Source organism: Meriones unguiculatus, chromosome 12 (genome assembly GCF_030254825.1).
Source record: "Meriones unguiculatus strain TT.TT164.6M chromosome 12, Bangor_MerUng_6.1, whole genome shotgun sequence".
NCBI classification, from domain to species: domain Eukaryota; kingdom Metazoa; phylum Chordata; class Mammalia; order Rodentia; family Muridae; genus Meriones; species Meriones unguiculatus.
In genome coordinates this window covers 16,498,929-16,521,071 of record NC_083360.1, presented here as the reverse complement: position 1 = coordinate 16,521,071, position 22,143 = coordinate 16,498,929, and the positions used below count along the sequence as shown (strand labels likewise).

At 38.6% G+C, this 22,143-nt stretch overlaps 1 protein-coding gene across 6 annotated transcripts in view; it reads right to left on the bottom strand.

The window, feature by feature from the left end:
• Window positions 1-22,143, bottom strand: part of Kcnip4 (potassium voltage-gated channel interacting protein 4) — a 1,134,333-nt gene that overhangs the window by 112,536 nt on the left and 999,654 nt on the right. Inside the window, exon 2 of one of the 6 annotated variants that reach the window (XM_060365333.1) lies at window positions 21,882-21,987. The exons of the other annotated variants lie outside the window; for them this stretch is intronic. Within the exon in view, the coding sequence (XP_060221316.1) occupies window positions 21,882-21,987 (106 nt within the window). The remainder of the gene's footprint in view (window positions 1-21,881; window positions 21,988-22,143) is intronic. 6 annotated transcript variants of the gene reach the window in all.

Here is a 22,143-nt window from a genome sequence, read left to right as displayed (position 1 = left end):
TCTTTAGAAAACGCTATTATGTAAGGGGATGGAGAAACAGCCTGGCACTTGTGGCTCTTGAAGAGAACCAAAGTTAAGTTCTCAGCCCCCATTTGGAGACTCACAGCCATCTGCAACTCTGTTTTCAGGGGATCAGATGTCCTATTCTGACCTCTGTAGGAACAAGACATGCATTTGGTGCACACAGATACATAATACACATGACACCCAGGAACATAGAAGAAAACGAGTAACTGGATCTAGAACCCCTGCTCAGATGTAGCCCATGGCAGTTCAGGATTTAATTGGGTCCCTAGTAATGGGAACAGGGGATGTCTCTGCCATGAACTCAGTGGCTGGCTCTTTGATCACCATTCCATGAGGGAGGAGCAGCCTTACCAGGCTACAGAGTAGGACATTACAGCCAGTCCTGATGAGACCTGAAAGACTAGGGTCAGATGGAAGGGGAAGAAGACCTCCCCTATCAGTGGACTTAGAGAGGGAAATGGGAGGAGATGAGGGAGGGGGCTACATCTGGGAATAAACTGCAATTACTATAAAAATAAAAATTCAATAGAAAAGAAAATGAGTAACTCTAAAACGTTTAATAGCAATAAAGTGTACTGCCTTATGATTCAGTGTATTACCCCTAAACCTATACCCAATGGACTTTATACCCTACTACAAAGACACTTGCGTATCAATGTTCATTTAGTCTCTACAACATCTAGGGAATAGAATCAACCAGGCTACAGGATAGTGGAACCAATCTCAAACTGACCAAAAATGTCCTCTCTGATGATTAGCCTTTCACAGTACCATGGGGTTATCATTTGGGGTGCTGAGGAAGAAAAGACATCAATGATCTTACATAGCACTGGACCCAGTATGCTGCAATACTGGCCTACAAGGCAAAATATGCATGACTGCTAAAGGGAAACCAATTCCTTCTTTATTAGGCTTGAGGCCTGCTCCGCAGGGCAGCACTTCATGCCTAGTACTGTAATCTTGATCAAAAGCAACAGAACCATAATAGCTGGGCCCAGGCATCTTTTCTGAGACTGAGACTGAAACTCCAACCAAGGACTGGGATAACCTAGAACCCCTGAACAGATGTAGCCCATGGCAGCTCAGTATCCAAGTAGGTTCCTTAGTAAGGGGAACAGGGACTGGCTCTGACATGAACTCAGTGGCTGGCTCTTTGATAACCTCTTCCTTTTATAAATCTGTTAAAATACAAACGTTTTTAAAGATCCTGTTTCAAGTATTCCTGCATCCTCTCTGAAACCTATCCAAACTGCCATACAGCAGGTTCTATCTAGAAGTATACAACAGTTCTCAACCTGTGGGCTGTGGCCCATTTGGATGTTTCACATCAGATACTGACATTACAATTCATAACAAAAGAAAAATTATATTCATAAAATTGCAACCGAGTAATTTTATGGTTCGGAGTAACCACAACATGAAAAACTGTCACGGCATTAGGAACGTTGAGGAACACTGAGCATGACATAATAACTCTATCAGGTTTGATGTCTACCTCCTTAAAAAACATGACTAGCCTTATATATCTGAATAGTCTCTGATTCTAATAGCTACCCTGGAATCACAGTGATTTGGTGAATTGATAAATACTGAAAGACTTGTTGCTGATGATGCTAGAGTTCCCATTGTTCTGGAGTCCTGTGAACTTATGTTTTTCCCTATAGAATAACTAGATTTTGGTCTGTGGGATTCCAGTTGTCCTAAAATGTCTTCTTTAGAATCATTGTGCTCCCTTTCCATTGTCCTGAGAAAAACAGCATAAGCAGAAGTGGAGGAGAGTTCAATCTGCTTTCGGAGCACTCTTTTCAATCACTGCCTGGCCTTGCAGAGACCCAGTGACCTTTCCAGAAGTGAGGAACAAAACAATGCATTAGCCTTCCAACCTTTGTACCGTGCAGTAACTCTGACTGCACTACCCAGTAGGGACGGTCTCTTTCTCCTCCTGTCACAGACTTGCAGGTGCCACAGCTGAGACAAAAGGCCTAAGGCGGGAGGGTCAGTGTAATTGAATTAAGTAGTATAACAGGGTGATCATCTCATGTGATATTCAAAAGGAACCCTGTCAGCATGTCTGCCTGCAGGCTGCCTTGTCTTCCCCACTGACTAGTGCTTCTTCATGGCTCTGACCTGCCAAAGGGCTGTTTCTATTTTGAGCCACCTGGCAGGCTTCATAAAAGATCCTTAAAATCATCAGCAATTGCCAGTGTATGCTGGTTTTAGAAAGCAGCAGCACTGGATGCAATCAACTCTGATTCCTGGGTGATAATCCTCCCAGGAGCACAGCGGGATCCTCCCGGGTCACCTTCCTAGTGCTGTCGGGGAACATGCATTCTGGAATTGTCTATCACAGTGCCTAAAGTTGATTAAATTCCTGGTGTGCACCAGGAGATAGATGAAATCTCTTTACAATGACCTCCCAAATAAAGTATCAAGGACCATCTGTCACACATGTGGAGACTGAGTCTCACAAATTTAAGACAAGACATGGTCAGATTTCACACTGAAGAAAAGATGGGGATCTGATTTATACCTGGACTTCAATGTCTCAAGGTGGCTCTTTACTTTTCCACGCTCTCTTTTGGTCCGTAGAGAAATAACAGTGATAAAAAGATGACAACCTCTTGCCATCTGCGTACTGCCAATGTCTGAGACATTAACAGCCCTCATTTTTGGGCTCCCGCTCTCCCATCCATGTATTGCTGCCTGACATCTGATCTTTACTTGTGTAATGAACTGTGTGCCCCTGATTCACATGCTGCAGGCCCCGTGTCTTACTGTGCCTTAGATGAGGCTACCTTCAGAGTTTTCATGTTCTGACACAAAGTTCTTCATAGTTCCATAGATGGTGGGAAGGCTTTCCTGGCACCTTCCTCTTCTTTCTCTGGTTTTACGCTCACCACACATCCTGTTCCTTTTATGTGTTCCCTCTTGATGCCTTAGCTATGATGTAATGCGATAAAGGGAGCCTCATCAGAGCTGGCATCCTGCTCTTTAAACTTTCAGACTCTGAAACCGTTTAAGAAAACCATATGATTTCATCTTAAACTATCCAGCTCAAGTGAGTAAAGAAAGGAAAGTGGACTGATAGACCCTCTTCATGATGAAATTTGAAGGTAGGGCTTTTATGAGGATAATCAGAATTATGAAATGTCATAATAATGAGGCCTTCTTCCAACATCCAATCGGCCTGGTATGTTTATAAAGACACTAAAAGACAACTGAGACCAGCCTCAAGGAAAATCCTCATGAAGATGCAACAAAAGGACAATGACGCACTGCTCCTCTGACTTTAGATTTCCAGCTTTCAAACTCATGAGAAATTAAAATTCTGTTGTCTAAATCAGAGGTCTGCGGTATTCTCTCATCCAACTAAACTGAGGTGAGAAACAAAGCTAATCAAAGTATGCCATGTTACCAAGGTTTCCCAGTGAGTCCTAGGAGGTTTGCTGTCCAGCTGGATCATTTAATTTTTACAACATTCTTCATTAGTAGAATTATTAACTTATATTTTTTTTTCAGATAAGAGAAATGAATGATAAGGCTATGTTGCTAGGCTAAACCTAAGTAGCTCAAAGTCAGGTTGCCAGTTAGGAATGAAACAGACAGGTATTTCCATCTATCTGGTTACCTGACCATCCAGGTATTTTAAATTCAATGCTGTTTTTTTTTTTTTTTTTTTTTTTTTTCATTTTTAGTAAGAAGGCATCACTGTTTACTGAACTATCACTTAAGCCTGACAGCATGTCACTGAATTTCAAAACTGACATAAATACAGATGGAGAGAGATCACTGTCACCTTTATTTTGGAATGAGCAAACTGGGATCTACAAACTTTAAGTAAGCCCACATGACACCTTGGTATCAATCCTTTCTGTCACCAACGATCAGGAGTTTAGTAAATTTGAAGTCAGCAGCTGTTTTGAGAGAAACACGATGGACTCCAAAATCTTATGAGATAAGCGGTGCCTTATTCAATCACCAGGAAAAATTTGCTGAAGTGCAGTGTGAAAGTTTCTAGCTAAAAAAGGACATCCTGCCAATGAGAAGCATGAGGGAGACATGTGAAAAGGGGATTGGTTCTTGGGCTAGGAAAGATGGAGGTGGATGTGGAAGGAGGTGCTGGCTTGTTTGTAACAGATGGAACTCTGAGCTCTTGTGATTCCTTGCAAAGTAGAAAATCTCCAGTATCTTGCCAAGGAGCAGACCCAGGTGCTGCATTTGTACCTGAGACACCTTGGATGCAAATAATATATATATATTTTTTTTAGCATTTTATTTTTTTTTATTTTTTATTTTTTTTTTATCAGTTACATTTTATTAACTCTGTATCCCAGCCGTGTCCCGATCCCTCATTCCCTCCCAGTCCCTCCCTCCCTCCCTCATCTCCACCGTGCCCCTTTCCAAGTCCACTGATAGGGGGGACCTCCTCCCCATTCATCTGATCCTGTTTTATCAGGTATCTTCAGGACTGGCTGCAAAGCCCTCCTCTGTGGCCTAACAGGACTGCTCCTCCCTTCGGGGGTGGGGAGACCAAAGAGCCAGTCATTGAGTTCCTGTTAGAAATAGTCCCTGTTCCCCTCACTTTGGGAAACCAATTGGTTACTGAGCTACCACAGGCTACATCTGAGTGGAGGTTCTAGGTTATATCCATACATGGTCCTTGGTTGAATGTCAGTCTCAGAAAAGACCCTGTGCATTTTATAACAGATTTAATTGTGATCAGACAACAGATTCCCAAACCCAGACACCCTTGAGATTCCTGGCTATCTCTTTTTAGTCTTTGCTCCTTAGATTTAACTCTCTAAGGGCCAAAGCTTTCCTGCATTTGAGTCAATAGGCTCCACAGGCCATGACACAACTGAACGACAAACTGGAATTTAAAGCACTGGGGAAAAAGATGATTTTTCAAAGAGTTTTTTTCTAATGTTTCTTAAAACACTGTAGAAGCCCATTATAGCCAATCATAATTATGCAAATATGACCCCATCTGAAGTCTCTGTCCTCCTGGCTATAACTGTAAAGGAATGTGTTTTTCAAAAAACCATGAGGTTTCCCATCTTGCTCACAAATGGCGGCCTGATATTCAGTTAATAAATAGCAGCTGGGATTATGGAGTCTCTTAAGTCTGTACACTGCACAGTTGATGAGGAATGGAAGAGCACCTGTCACAAATTACTTTGCTTCCTCTTCCTGTTCTAACATTTGACATTCATAAGCAGAGTTCAAACCTGGGAGAGGCCTTATAAGCATTTTTATCAGTGTTTGACAATGTTATTATTATTATTTTTAGTGTCAAGAAGGTGATGACCTGGGAAACCTCTTGATTCTTTCTGTCTTTATTACCCTTCATCTATCCACCCACCAGAAACTATTTTGAAGCATAATTGAAGAGTATGTGAGTAATTAATTCTAAGCTAATGATGTACACATAACCCACGAAGAGAACACTATCAAACCATCAGAAGAATTCCAGGACCTGCACAGACTACCCTGAGCATCAGAAGCCATGGTATTTCTAAATCTGAAAATATTTTTTTATAACAGGCATTGAGTGTATTTTAAGACCAATTTTTTTAAAAGTGCTTTAATTATTACACTATCCTACTTTATATTCATTTATTACACAGAAAATGAAAAAAGTACCTTGAAAATGGCCAATTATTTTGAGCATTTTTTGTTTGGGGTATTTTTGGCAATGACATAGCAATTTCCATTTTAGGGGAGCTTGAATTGCTTTGCAATTTCATGATTGAATTCAATCACTACAGAACATAACAACTCGGAGGTGAGCTGCCAGAACAATTCCTCACAGCATGTATGAATGGATTGTCTCTGTCTTCTTTGTAAACATAAATAACTTTCTAACCAGATAAGACATTTGTTAAAGCTACCTAGTTGGATTTCTCTTTATCAGCATTAACCATATCATCACCATAGTATATCTGATGTCCTAATGTGACAACAGTTATTATGTCTTAGGTGATCTGTGATCACAATTGGCTTTTTGTAGATAAAAAAATATAAAAAGAATATTACCAGATAATACATATACAAACATAATCTATACTAGAGCTAATAAGAGGGAGGAGCATGGAAACAGAGAGTGTGATTGAATTTACCCATAAAAAAAGATCAGAAAAAAAAATGACGGGGAAAATTCAGAGAGTGATTACACTCAATAATAAATTTTTCAAAAGTAATAAAACAAAGAGAGATAAGAAACACGGCCTATTAGTTCACTCAGCTAAAAATATCCTAATAGAAGCTATGGAGTGCTCAGCTCTAAGTGGAATAGCTATGTGATAGGTGCTTTTTCAAGAGTCATCACAGAAGATGGGGCAGAGTGATTCTAAAGGGCTAGCGGTTGAGAAACAGCTTTCACTGTTGAGGACAACCCTGTTGCACGTAGGAATTCTGAGCAGTTGTCACTACATACACAAGGCCTGCAGAAGACAAAGCCACACAAATTCCAAGCCTAGGGGGGAGGAACTCACAAAGTCCCACTCCTATCTGGGGACCTACTGATAACTGACAGCTGCGAGGGGAGGGAATTCCAGGTGCTTTTGTTTGTTTGTTTGTTTGTTTTTTAAAGAATGAGGGCCCCGAGAGGCTGCTCACGACCTCTCATACGGTCCCATAGCCATGCAAGTGCTGGTAACACTAAGCGGATTCAGTGGGTATTGAGAGAAGTGGGATGAGAATGGGGGAGGGGAGAAAAAGAGATAAAACATGAAGTCAGGAGGATACATGTTGGGGAGGAATGGGGAAGAATGGGGAAGAATGGGGGAGGGGAGAAAAAGAGATAAAACACGAAGTCAGGAGGATACATGTTGGGGAGGAATGGGGAAGAATGGGGGAGGGGAGAAAAAGAGATAAAACATGAAGTCAGGAGGATACATGTTGGGGAGGAATGGGGAAGATTTTTGTAGAGAAGAGACTTATAAGTAAATTTTATTAAAACATCATATACATGTATGAACTTTTCAAAAAAAGTAAAACTGCTCTAGAAAAGGAGTCGCTCTTGATTTGTGATATACTTTCTTCTAGTTATCCTAAAAATCTAATAATGCCAAAACAACACTTACATAATTTGCTGTATCTAAACATTACATTTTGATTAACTTACAAACTCCTAACAGAATTCTAATTTAGCTGCCTTCCAGATTTATGGGTGAAGACACTGACACAGAGAAAGAAACTATGCCATTTGGCAATAGTCAAGGTTCTGGGGTTCATGGAATTGTTCTCTTCTTCTTTCCTCCAGAGAGGGAAGTTGATTCCACACTTATGTAGAAATACACATCCTACTAAGAATCACAAAATCAGTAGCAATGGTCTCTAAGCAGAAAAGAGAATTATGTTGGAAGCAAGAGGGGCCCAGAATCAAGCTTTACATTTGTGATTTCATATTAAAGCACAGAGCTTTACCTTTAAATATTATACGTCAAAAGCTAGCAGTGACAGAACTAGGCTTAAGATTCCATTTACTTGATCTTACTGTAGTCCTCTGCCAAGTGGCAGTAACAGTATCTGTTAGCAATAAGAATATCCTCACCCTATATCTGCAGTTTTCAATAATGTCTTTATTTCATGCAGCATCATATAAAAGGGAGGAGACATAGTCAGAAAGCCTTAAAGAGGCTTTTTACAGAAAACAAAATTATTTAATTTTCATTGTTGCATCATTCTAAATATTATTGCCTTGTTTTTATACATGAAAACCACCAATTTAGGAAAGAATGACCTAATTTGTAAATGACATAGAAATGGAAGATATAAAGTTAAGAATTAATCCCTAAAATTCTGACCCTAAAGTCTAGAACTGGCATCAAAGTAGCTAAAATCCAAGAGAACACAAAGCTGAGGAAGGGAAAAGGTGTATTTCACAGAAAAAAAAATCCTTAATCTCTAAGAAAAGGCTTTTTCCTACTCGTTTTATTCAAGAAGGAAACAGCAAGAATCTTTTTTTTTTAGAGTGTCAATTTAAAATGTATATACACAAGACTTATAATGAAGAAACTTACAGAAATGTATCATTTTTTAAATGTCGTGGCTGGTTCACTAGATATTGTTGAGATGAGGGTAGGCAGAAACAGATGCAATGTATGTGTTAGGAATTTGTTCCTGAGGAAGTTTGGCTGAGGTTGGTAAAGGTAATGTCCTTGTGCTGCTAGCAGGTAATGTTTTGAAGTTGGCTCAAACATAGCATTGGCATTGTAACGCCATGCACATCTATCATAGCTATATGAATTATTAAATAACTTAAGGACCAATCTTACACTATGGTACTCCTTCCTTGTTTGAGATAGTTTTCTGGTTTAGAAAATGTAAGATTGCTCAGTCCAAACACAAACTAGAAATTCATTATGTGATCAGGATAAAACGTTACAAACTACTCTGAGTGGTTTTATTCCCTCATATGTTTAATGACAAAGATTGACATAAAATAGCCCTTGAACATCATAGGATTGTGTGCCTGAACATCCTAAATAGAATGTCATATTTTATGTGTATTTGGCATCTAGTAAATATTTGCATGATAATGTGATTTGCTGCTATTTGTTCTATTCTGTTTTCAAAACTAAAATCCTCAACACAATGACAAGAACCATGCCCACAATACATCTAGGAAATTATGCAATTAGCATAAAATTTTTGTTCCTGGGCATATTTCTCAATCCTACCGCTGAAGAAAGTATTTAACCATTTCAAGCTGCACCTTTGATAAATTATCAAGTGAAGATAATATTTGTGTTAACGTCTTACAAAACCATTTTGAAAGAATATTTGAATTATTTACTGGCAGGTATTAAGCAGTAGATGGCAGCAGTCATGATTTTTCTTGCCTATTTACTAAGTGAGGCGTTTTTCTCTACTCTATGAGTGGGAGCTAGGAAACAGCTGGTTTCTGACTCTTCTTAGCTGTGTGAATTTGGGCAGGGTGAGTAGTCTCTAATGAATTTATTTGCACACTGTTAGCAAGAGACTGAAAGAAAATGGTTGTCAATAAATTCAAACTATGCCTTAGAAGGATATTATGAAGGAGCACATCATAGCCCCTGACCTCATTACGCACTTGATTATGACATGGCTGGATTTAGGAGTGATTCATTTGTGAATGTGTCCTTTGCAGCTAAGAAAATACCTGCCACATGGTAGATTTTGATGCAAATTTTGTCAAATTATCAAATGACCTGGGCTTGAGTTCTGTCATTGTTGCTACATAGTGTTTGTATAATTTAGGGCAATTCACTTAAAACTGAAAATATTGAGTTTCTCATCCACATAATGGTGATGATAACAATTGAATAGTAACTTCATATAAGTAGATTTAAAGATTAAAAGATTTTGCATGCCCCAGGGGTAGGTGATCAAAAAGTTGGCCACTGAGTACATGTCAGAGATAGCCCCTGTACCCCTTACTAGGAAAACCCATTTGGAAACTGAGCAGCCAAGGGGCTCCTTCTGAACAAGGGCCTCTATGTCCTGTCCATGCATGGTACTTAGTTGGAGTATTGGTCTCTGCAGGCTCCCCTGGGCTCAGGTATTTTGGCTCTACTGTTCTCTTTGTGGAGTTCCTGTCCCCTCCCTCTCAGGGGACTAGTGAAAGGGCATAGGGGGAGAAAGGGGAGGATGGGTGAATCTAGGAACACAGGCGGGAGGGAGCTGCAGTAGGGATACAAAGGGAATAAATTGTAACAAATAAATATACAAATAAAATTAAATTTAAAAAAAGATTTTGCATGGCTCATGGTGCATCTTAGGCATGAAAACATGCTTTCTGCTTGTATACCATGATTTTGTCAGTAAAACTTCTCACATCTATTCATATAAAGCATTAACTATTTTAAGTTTTAATTAAGGTAAACCAAATATGCTTTATTTTATTACCTCCAGAACACCCAGTAGAGATATGTTTACTTAAAAGCAGACTCAGAAATATAAATCTATAATATAACATAGAATCGTTTTCCCAGATACAGTTTCAGATGGAAATGTTCATGATGGAAGGTGCATAAGGCTCTTCCTGACAGCTCATCTTCATATTTTGTCTTATCTTCTTTTTTCTTTGTAATGAAACTTTGCAGAGAAAGCTGGACCAATAATGCAAAGGAGGCCTGTGCATCTACTCTGCTCCTCGAAATCCCTTGGCAATTTGAAAGTTAGCAGCTAAGCTTTAACCCTGCAATCGAAGCAGATAATGTAGCCGTAGTCTGTATTTTATACACTTGCTGGAGTGGAAAATTGAGTCTGTTTGAAGTATTTGGTTCCCATTTCAGTGTCCAAAAGAAGCCAGCAGAACCCAGTCTTATTGACTGGACTCTTCTTTAGCCTGAATATTACTTCTTGTGTCAAGGCAAATGGAAAATAGATATGTAAGAACTCTTGTTAGCCACATAGGTGAACAGCATCATAGTATTAATAAAACAAAGACTGTGATAAGCCAGACCCAACATTTTTATAAAAATGACCTTTTTTTCATTGAATTTCTCTGTATGGCATTAGCCCAATAAATTTATCTCAAATTAGCAGTCAGAAAGTACGAAACAAAAAAATTTATCCCAGCCCTCTCACCTCCCACCCCAATTCTTCCCACATCTGATCTCGCATCCTTGTTTCCCTCCCCATTCCATCTCCTGCCCAGCTCCTTCTCTTCATCCACTTCTGCTGTCTATTCTATTTCCCCTTATGAATGACATCCTGGCACCTTCCCTTGGGTCCTCCTTGTTACTTAGCTTCTTTGGGTCTGTGGATTGTAGTATGGTTATCCTGTACTATAGGTCTAATATCCACTTATAACTGAGTACATACCATGTGTGTCTTTGAGTTACCTCGCTTAGGGTGGTCTTTTCTAGTCCCATCCATTTGCCTGAAAATTTCATGATTTCTTAGTTTTTAATACCTGAGTAGTATTCCATTGTGTAAATGTACCACAATTTCTGTATCCACTCTTCAGCTGAGGGACTTCTGGGTTGTGTCCAGGTTCTAGCTATTACTAATAAAGCTGCTACGAACATAGTTGAGCAATCCAGTCCCATGAAGGGTTTTAGAGACTGAGACATCAACTAAGGAGCATGCATGATCTGGACTTAGGCCACCTGCACATATGTGGCCAAAGGGTAGCCTGGGTCTTCATATGGCATACCTGGCCAGTGGAAGGAGAGGGAGGCTCTTACCTCTTACCATGGACACTATTGCCTGCTTTTAGATCACTTCCCCTTAGCAGGGCTGCCTTGCCTGGCCTCAGGGAATGAAGGTATGCTCGGCCCTCATGTGACATAATGTGCTGGGGAAGGTTGATATGGGAAGAGGGGACTCCCCTTTTCCGGGAAGAAAGAGAGAAGGGGGAAGGGGAAACTTGGAGGAGAGGGAAGAGGGGACACCCTTGGAATGTCAAGTAAAGAAGTAAAGAAAAGAAAAGTAAATTTAAAAATTCATCACACTACAACCAAGGACCATTCATGGAGATAACCTAGAACCCCTGCACTTATGTAGCCCATGGCAGCTCAGTGTCCAAGTGGGTTCCCTAATAATGGGAGCAGGAACTGTCTCTGACATGAACTCATCTCCCTGTCAGGGGGGAGCAGCCTTACCAGGCCACAGAGGAAGACAGTGCAGTCAGTCCTGATGAGACCTGATAGACTAGGGTCAGAAGGAAGGGGAAGAGGACCTCCCCTGTCAGTGGACTGGGGGAGGGACATGGGAGAAGAAGAGGGAGGGAGGGTGGGAGTGGGATTGGTTGAAGGAGGGGGCTACAGCTGGGGTACAAAGTGAATAAGCTGTAGTTAATAAAAATAAATAATTTAAAAAAATAAATAGTGAATAACGAAAACAATTTATCAAACAAGCATCCCCCCCACAAAAAAAAGAAAAACAAAGAAAAAAAAAAGTTAGACCATTTAGCAATGAAACCTGTCTCAGGATTGTTTACTTTCTCAAGGACTGCTTACTTCCTTCAGACATCTTAAACCAACATGTCTGATGCAATTCTACCACTCTCTTGAGCTTATGTCATGTTCTTCCTTCTCCGTTTCTTATTTTGGTTAATTCCAACACTGTCCTTTGGTGACATTTCTTTTCTGTTATTCACTCAGCAACACCAGTCGTTTCCCAGTATTTCTTATCAACACCTTCACAGGCCGCCTAAAGTTTACCTTCACCCTTTCACCACTGTTACCTGTTTGTTAGACCTTTGTCATCTCCTGCAGGCAGTCCACTTCGTGGCGATCCCCCTGAACTCTGGCAATACAGTGCTAAACTTCTTTGACATAGAATAACTATGAGATTGCTGGTTAATAATTAAATCTTAATTTTTCACGTTAGTTTTCTCTTTTAGGTAGTAATGTAACTGTGCCTACCACAGACTTTTGAAGTTAATAATAACTATATCTGCTATGTCTTGTGATAATCCTATTCTCAGTAGAGGGTGGCTAGTGAGACCATCTCAAGCATATACCTTTTGGGCAGACTTTTGCTCAAATTTTTCTGCTTTCTTTTGTCCTATTCCTCTCTTCTTGATCCCCACTCCCAGACCATGTTAAATTTCATCTTTTCAGCATCTGCACTAACTGCACTGAAGAAGTGATGACTCTTTCCCAAAGGGCTGTGCAGACACACTAACTTCTATTCAGTGCTCCTTACTCAGTCTGAACTAAGTGACTAGAATGACTAACTTCTATTCAGGTTCCTTACTCAGTCTTATCTTAGTGACTATCACAGATATGAACATTGTGGTGGTAGAGAAGAACAGAGAGACTGCCCACTCACGTAAAAGTCATAAAACCTTCACATACACTATTAACCCTCTGAATATGCACAAAGAATAGTCATCATAGTAATGTCCATGTTGAAGATAAGGGAAGGAATACGATAATAAAACATCATAAATTGTCTGTGGCTCATCGGTCATAAATCTGTGTTTGAAACAAAACACTAATACACATTATGTGACACCTCACCAATAGTTCTTTTTTGCAGTGTCTGTTACATCATTTTATTTATAACTACTCTACCTGATTGATCTTGACATGTTTGTTTATTTTCATGTAATAGCAGTCTCAAGACAGGATGCTCTGCAGCTTCCCTTTGGTTTAGTACTTTTCTCTTTGATGTAGTGCCCCATAATTCTGCCACCATGAAATGAAATAAACTAAACCTGTCCACACTGACAGCTGCTCTGTTGTCTGCCTCTGGCTGGCTTATATCATGATTGAATAAAGATTCTTTGTAGATATACATTGGACCAGGACAAAGACTGTTCTATATTTTTCCATTGGCCATTGGGCTATTAAATACCTATGTATACTTATGTGATTTGGGTAAGCCTGTCTATCTCTTTCTTCATTTTAGAAGAAAGAGACAAGAACCCTTGGCATTTGTTTTTTTTTACAAGAATTTTATGAAAATGAAATAAGATATTCAGAAGCAAGATAAGCCTGTAAAAAGCCACAACAAAAGCAGGGGACATATATATTTAGCAACATATGTAACTCATAAGTAAATAATAATGCCAAATGGTTTTATATCTGAACTTAAAGAAACTTCAACTGTTTCCTATATGGCCTCTCTGGGTGCTCAGATACCAAGGAAAAAAAATCCACAAAGCTCTAAAACCTCTATGATTAGCCTTAATCAGAAATGAGAAATGTCTCAGTGGCTCCTGTGATCATTGGTAAAAGAAGACCCAATAACAATTTCCAATTTTTTTTTACATATTATCCCAGAAAGAGGAAGAAGCATTCATTCAAGGAGCCACCATAACATCTCTATATGAATTGGCCCCATGAACTTGTTTCAAAAGAAGTAAGTGGAGAAAAAGATCTTGTTTTCCTAAAATTGACATTCTACATATTTGTCAAAATATTAACCACAACTAGATAACTGATAAGGTTTGTAGTCTACGGAGCACTGCTGCAGGCTTCAGGCCCTTCCATGGTTTTTCCTGATGGTATAATCAAGCAAGGTAATTTATCTCCTATGCCTCGTTTTTCTATTCTGTAGAATAACACCCGTCTTGCATTGTATTACATTATATACATTATAGTAATCTACACTATATAGTAAATTGAAAAGTTGAGCTGGTATAGAACTTAGAAGAGCATTGGATTCAGTATAAATGATGGATATTTCAAAGTAATTTAAATATCTGGGGATTTAAGTATAATAAATTCTAAGCCTTACGATTGTAATGAAAACCCATCTCCCCCATCCACGATAAAACTGCTAAAAATAAAGTTTACAAATTTTCCTAGGTCATTTTTCAGATTCTGTATCAACTTTCTCTACTATCTGCCTAGGTTGAGGATTTTAGCAAAATTCACCAAGGAAGATGGAGTATGAGAGCAGTTACTTGTGAGAAGCCAAAAAGTTGTTAAAAACTTTCCTGGGGGTTGCTGTGTAATTTCTAATTGCCATCATGTTGGCAGTTAAAGCTTTCTTTTGCAAACAAACCTGTCGCCAGTGAAATTCTGGTGAGTGCTCTGTCAACACCATTATGTGAAATTCCCCATGATCAATATGTCACCAGGGGAAAATAAAACCTGCTCAAACCTTAAGCTGCATTTGCCACCAAAAATCTTAATATAGCTAGAAAATCATGCCTTGTAATTATTCATGCCAATGTGTTCATGAAGAATTATTAGTTATGAGTAGTCTCATCTAACGATGACCCTATCTCGTCTTCTCAAGTCAATACAAATTCTAAACCAAAACATTGCTTTAATAAATAAACTTCTTTTATTGAATGAGAACACAGAGTCATTACTAAGTGGATACTATTTTGACTCTAATTTAAATAAAAATGTACACAAATATAAACAAACATATATTCAAGTGTTTAATGCTTTCTCTTTTGTATGAGCTCCTGGCTATTATCAGTAAGTACCCTTCTAATCATTATAACATCGTTTGAATAAGCAGGAAAATGATTGCTATTTTTTAGAGATAAAGTTAATGACTCTGTTGTGCATTTAGGAGACACAGCGAGTACCCTGTTGTTGGAGAAAAAGCAATTTGTATTCATATTTGTGCTGCTGCTATGAGTTTCTTACTACAAAACCATATGTGATGAGGCTCATCATATTCCTTGACTGTATAAACACTTATTCATTCATCAACAAGCTAGTTTTCACATTTGGGGATTAAGAATAACTATTATGAAAAATCATGTGACTGATTTTGAGATAGTACTGCTTCTGAAGATAATGATTTCTAGACCTCCGAATGTACAGAATTTCAGTAATAACATTTTGTAAATGTTCCCCGGGCTCCACCCTCTACTTAGGATTGGTGCTTTGAGTGAAGAGGCTGAATTTTATCAGCAATATTATCACACTCTTTGATGTTCTGGTTTCTCATTGCATCTAGGCAATAGAAAGGACTGAAACAGAGTCAGATAGGGAAAAAAAGGACAGAGGTGAAGATGTACAATTTACATTTCCAGAGCAAAATTTCCGATTCAGTGCTTTCCCAGATTTCTTTTTAATTTGAAGAGCCTTGATAAAGCAACTCTGGTCAATTTTACAAGGTCCTCTTCAATAGTTCAAAGGTGAAAATTGATGAAAACACAGGCTTTGGGGGTCTGGAAACCAGCTCTGCTATTTGGGAAATTTTCTATGCCAAAAATTTTAAATAATTACTTTTTTTCAGGTCATATTAGCTACAATTTGTTGTTTATTTATTCTAATGGTGCTTCATGCATTAACTGCTTTGTGTTAATTACTTTATTTAATCCTGCGACAATAATAATACATTTTCAGATAATAACAGAAAACATTTTTTTTTATCTCCAGCGTGCTGTGCTCCCTTTCTCCATTCTCTCTACACCAGTTTCTTCTTTCAGACTCTCAGACATTTTTTAATTAGTTAGGTTTGCCCGAACCCAGCCCATGTATCTCCTTAGCTCACATCCACTTTTAGATACATTACCATGCATTCCCTTCCTTAATAATATTCATCCCATCAGGAGGGAATGTTACTGTTATCTCTGCCCTTCCATATAAGTTCAGTGAGATATGTAACTTGAAAAAAATGTTCGTCTCTTAGAGTATTCTGCATGTTTCATATGCTCTAAGTAAGACACAGTGATTTAGAATAAAGACTAAATGAAGAAGGTGTGGGTCAAATCATCCCAGGAACTGGTTTAGTAACAAGCACAACAGAAACCCAACATGTGTCAGAATGATGTCTTCCCTCTACCTCTTTCAGTTATTCTTGGCAGAATTAATGGACCCAAAAAGTACCATAATGCAAGACTCAAAGATTGTTTACATCTCAGAGAGAAAGCTGACAGCAGTACAGAGACCGGTAGGGTGGTAGGTGGGGAAGCAAAAGGGGGATGAGAGAAAAACCCAGCTTCAGAATCTAGGCAGCTGGAGATACCAGACAAGTGACAGGAGAAGCTAGACCCCCTGCTGAATATACACACTTAACCGTGTTATATTTGAAACATTTGACTGTGTTTCATCAATAGCCTGGGATGGACACTCAACGAGCAATGGAAAATTGGGTCATCAGGGGACAAAGGATGGGTACAAAAGTTGAACAAGAAAGTTCCTAGTTTAGCAGAAAACTGTTGCTAGCCTTTATCCACATCTGATTTCTCACTCTTGTTCAGAAGTTAACACCAGGCAGAACTCCACATCCTAAATTAATGATCATAAGAGTACATCAATTTCTAATTTTCAAGTAGAGGACATAGGCTATTGCCTGAGGTGATTACTCCTTTCTCTTCAAAGTCATGCACTGCTCCCTGAAACCTTTCTATGGTAGTTGCAATTTTAGAATTTGCTTGGCAGTTTTCTCAACCATCAAAGTCAGGATATGTGCTTAAGACATTAATTTTGAGGACTGTATTTTTTTATTTTTTATTATTATCATTTATTACAATTTTTTCAATTTGTATCCCTGCTATGTACCCCTTTCTCGTCTACTCCCAATCCCACCCTCCCTCCTCCTTCTCCCCCTATGCCCTTCCCCTAGTCCACTGATACCTGAACTCTTCCTCCTCTTCTATCTGACCCTAGCCTATCAGGTCTCATCAGGACTGGTTGCATTGTCTTCCTTTGTGGCCTGACAAGACTGCACCCCTCAGGGGGAGGTTTTCAGAGAGCAGGCTACTGAATTCATGCCACAGAAAGTCCCTGCTCCCCTTATTAAGGAACCCACTTGGAGACTGAGTCTATAGGCTACATCTGAGCTGGGGTTTTAAGTCCACTCCATGCATTTTCGTTGGTTGTGGTATCAGTCTCTGCAGGGACCCCAGGGCTCAGTATTTTTTTTTTCTTTTTTTGCTCTGTTGGCCTCCTTTTGGAGCTCCTGTCCCCTCCAGGTCTTTCTATCTCCCCCTTCTTTCATGAGATTCCCTGCACTCTGCCCAAAGTCTGTCTATGAGTCTCAGCCTCTGCTTTGAAACCTTGATCAGCAGGGTCATTCAGAGGCCTACTGTGGCAGGCTCCTCTCCTGTTCCTGTCTGCTCCTGCTTCCGATGTCTATTGCATCTGTCCTTCTGAATGAGGATTGAGCATCTTCCCTAGGGTCTTCCTTGTTGTTTAGCTTCTTTAGGAGTATAGGTTTTAGTATGTTTAGGGGATTATAATTTTTACCTTTAATTAAATATTTTATCTCATACACTTGAAAGCATACTGTCTTTCATAAACTCTTTACATGTACTACTTCTTTCAATGCTTTAATGTGAAGCATCCACAACAGAAATTATTTCAAGTGCATTAAATAAGTGTCTATAAAGTGAAGAAGGAGGAGGGATCAAGACAGTGGTGTTGAAGACCAGGCAGTGATAAAGGAGAAAAAGCAGACTAATGGTGTCTTGCTTTCAAAGTCAGACTATCACAGTCATGTTCATAGACAGGCTTTTTCAGGCTTACTCTACTGTGGGTTGTTCTGATACTGGCCCTCAAGATCTGGTTACTCTTATCCTTCTTTTGTAAACCTGCCTAAGACATTGTACCTGATTGGTTGATTAAAGCCTATACCTGGACGGGGCAGAATGGGGAAAGCATGGCCATGTTTTCTGGTATGTTGAGATCAGGAGAAGCACTGGAAACAGACCGGCAGGGAGAGAGGAGGAAGAAGGATGCCCAAGGTGGAGAAGGAACTTTGTGGGCAATAAGAAAAGACCCTGAGGGTGGTCTGGATAGAAAAAAACACCAAGATGAAGAAAATAAGCAAGTATATGGGGATTATAGTTGGAAGATAGACAAGGAAGACGATTACTGCAGATGGAATTGGATGGGGGCTGGGAGATGGATGGTGACATTTTGATACAGCTGAGGCAAAATATCTGCCTGGCTAAAGGTAAGTAAGGAAATTATAAAATCCAAGTTGCCTTTGTCTTATTATTTGTGATAGTGGGTTAGATAGTACCACTGTGATAAACTTAGGCCTAATAATGAGCATTATATAGCCTAACACTCATTTTTTATTCACAGTATCACTGCAAAATACCCCCTAAGATGGCAATAGCCTCAGAGTTAGCTTTCAGAGAGCAAGGCTGTTCTCTTATGAGGACCAGTGATTCTTTTTTATACCAAATGGGGAGATCAAATAGAAGTCTTCCCATGATCCTTCAAATTTTAAGTTTTCTAATTCTGGGCTCAAAGTGTTTCATGTCTCATCAAAAGTTTAGGATTTACTGAGGTCACACGAGACTATATATATATATATATATATATATATATATATATACATATATATATACATACATATATATGGTTTTATGTATCTTTATGTATCTTTATAAATGTTTATATCCAGAAGTGAGAGAAAACATGTCTTTCTGTATCTGGCCTATATATATATATATATATATATATATATATATATATATAATATATATAAATATATATTGACATATATATATGTCAATCTCATAGTATAGCTATTTTCAACAAATTACTTAAATTTGCTCATTATAGTTGAGTAGAACTCTATTATACATGTAACATTTTCTTCATTTCATCTTTTGCTAGACACCTCAGTTGATCGCATAACTTGACTTTTATGAATAGTGCTAAACAATGATGTCCACTATGGTTTATTGATGTAGTGAGTTTGCTGAGCTACAGGCTTGTTCTGCTTGTAGATTTTTTGAGGAATCTTCATAGTGTTTTTCATAGTATTGTGATGAATTTATATTCCTATGAGTGGATATATAAAAATTCTTTACTCACCAGAATTAGTTGCTATTTATTTTATTTTTCTGAACCATCCTGGATGACATAAACTGAAGCCTTATTATAACTTTAGTTTTTATTTTCCCATGGGAAGAGGATGTTGAATTTTTCAAGGATAAGACTTCAGTTATTCTCATTGTTGTGTTTAGAACATGTTTATACTTGGCTGTAATTTCAAGAAATACCTTTTCAGAGTAGTAGTTAAATGAATTGCCTCCTCTGTAGACATTTTGCTAGATAATCAGTACACAGAAAATACTAAGGAACTCTGACAATTTAGTTCTTCACTAAGAAAATATGGAGACTCAATTGGCACTCACATTGTACATGTATATATGATACAAATGGCTCTGTTTTCAGAAATGCCAGCTAAGTTGGCAATGTTGACTCCACTTTGGAAGGAGCAAAGCAATTGCTCTAATAGGCAGCTGTCTCTGATGCAGAGAGGTCACAAACCCTGCTCCTTTGTCATCATATTGGATTAAGATTTCATCCCTCTATATTATAGTCTTGTGGGTTAGTGTGGACATGAGATGTTTTATTTGTGCACTGTTGTGTATATACAAGTGTGTATGTGTGAAAGTGTGCAATGAAAATAAAGAAATAGGCAATGAACCACAATAATTATTTTAATGATTTTGTGCATAGACTTTCTACCTGGAAAAAAATAATTTCTTTTATTGTTATTTTCCCATCATGAATGTAACACAAAATCTAGTTCAGAAGACTTCTGTGTGTTTGCTGTTTGGAATTTTATTCTATATTTTGAAATGTGGTATATTGACTGCTCTCAACATGGTGACTGGCTTATGACAAGTATTCACTAAATGGGTATGCATGCCTGCTGGATTTTGTAATCCAAAATAACAATTCTTGTTTTTTAACTGTAGAATTTTTTACTCAATGTAATTTTTCGGGTTTTATTTTTCTCTTTTTGTGCTGTGTAGAGTTGTGATATTTAGATTTTAAATCACCAGTTGATTGAATGGCTTCTACAAAATGATACAGCAGAATATAAAATACATAGGTGGAGATACTGTCTCTATACCCCAGGCCTTGGCTAGTTCTCCCCAGTTTTTGATGTTCTTTTTCCTTAGTAGGAAAGAAAACCTTCTCTTGTCTGATTCTAAGAGTTGTTTGATGCTTGGAATCAAATTAATGTAAGCATTTTTTTTATATAGACTGCTTACAAACTTACAGGGTCAACAACATTAAGTATTTTTTATAAATTTAACTGTTGTTCTCTCTTTAAGAGTTTTCTATTTTCTAATGCACAAGGACGCCAGATAGTTGGAGAAAGAGAAGGCAAGCCAGCGTGCTAGTTAGTTTCATGTGTCAACCTGGCTAAACTAGACTGCTCAGTTATTTAATTGAATTCTAATCTAAGTGTTAATGTGGATGTAGTGTATGAAAGTGGTGATGCCCACAAATGGCAGACTACAAGGAAAAGATAGATTATTTTGGTTTTAGTTAGTCTCATGCAAACAGTTAAACAGACCCGAGGCTTCCTCAAGAAAAATCCCTACTCTATCTGACAGCATCAAACGCTGCCTAACTTTCCAGTCCACCTACCATCACAGTTCTGTAAGCCAAAGTAATTTTATTTGTGTGTATGAGTTTAGACATAAACATGTACTTAGGAATATACATATATGTGTATATAATATGTATGTGTGTACATGTATATGTATGTGCATATTATTTTAATTTTATATTGGCTCTGTTTTTCTTGAGAACCTTGACCAGTCTGGGCAGGGGATAAACAAAGGAAAGAAAGTTATACTTTAAAAAAAGAAGTCGACTAGGATCAGAAGGAAGGATTAGAAGACCTCCCTTATCAGTGGACTTGGGGAGGGGCATGCATGCAGAGGGTGGAAGAAGGGAGGGAACGGGACGGGAGGAGGGAGGGAACCATAGAGGGGATACAAAGTGAATAAAGTGTAATTAATAAAAAGAATTAAAAAAAGAAGTCAAGAAATTATAATAGAAATTGAATAAAAATAACATATATACCCACTATTATTCATAAGTGGTAGTGGATAATGAGAAGCATAACTGCAAATGAGGCATCACAAAGGTTAATTAATGATTACTAAGTTATAGCTAGATTCAGGTTCTGTTGTATATCAGAGTGGCCATCGGTGATTATAGTATATCCTGAATCCCAGAAAAGCTATAAGTAGGGGGCTTTGGATAATTTGCATCAAAGAAAAGATAAATGTTTGAGGATGTGGTTATGTTTATCCATCTGAACTTTATGCAGGATATTCATGTAGCAAAACACCACATGGCACTCCATAAATATGGAAGTTTTATGTTGCAACTAGAAAACAAGAAACTTAAAAAATAACGTAGCTTAAATTGTCAACTGCTGTGCGACCACTTTAAGCAAAGCAGTCCTTGAGGCTAGTCCCCATGCCTTGGATGCAATAGAAACTCCTCAGTGTTAGGAAGCATGGGCTTCTGTTATTGACACTAAGCTTTCCTACTGCCAAATGAAAAGTGCCTGTTGCTTGTACCTAAGTGTTTCAGATAAACAAGAGCTTTAAATAGACACTGCTTTTCAGGAGATGATGTATCGATTCTTTTTAGAAGCAGAAATTGCAGTGCGTGCGGACCTAAACAAACAAAACAAACAATTTGGGGGTGAAAAAGAAAGGAAACTTGCTTTGAATAGCAGGAGACGACGTTTTGGCAGCTGAGCAGGGCAAGAGCTTCATGAGCCGCTCTTTAATGCTGCGCTTGGTGTTGTTCTGGGCGTAGAGGAAACCTAGAAAATACACGATCGCTTCCGTTAGTGCGGTCTGCACGGAGGGACCCACAGGGCTGCAGGCACCACAGGAAAGCTGGGCAGGCAGGATGGGGAGATAGCCAGCTAGCTGCTCACTCAAACAAGCACAGACAGCAGGTTAGCGCCCCCGAAGCT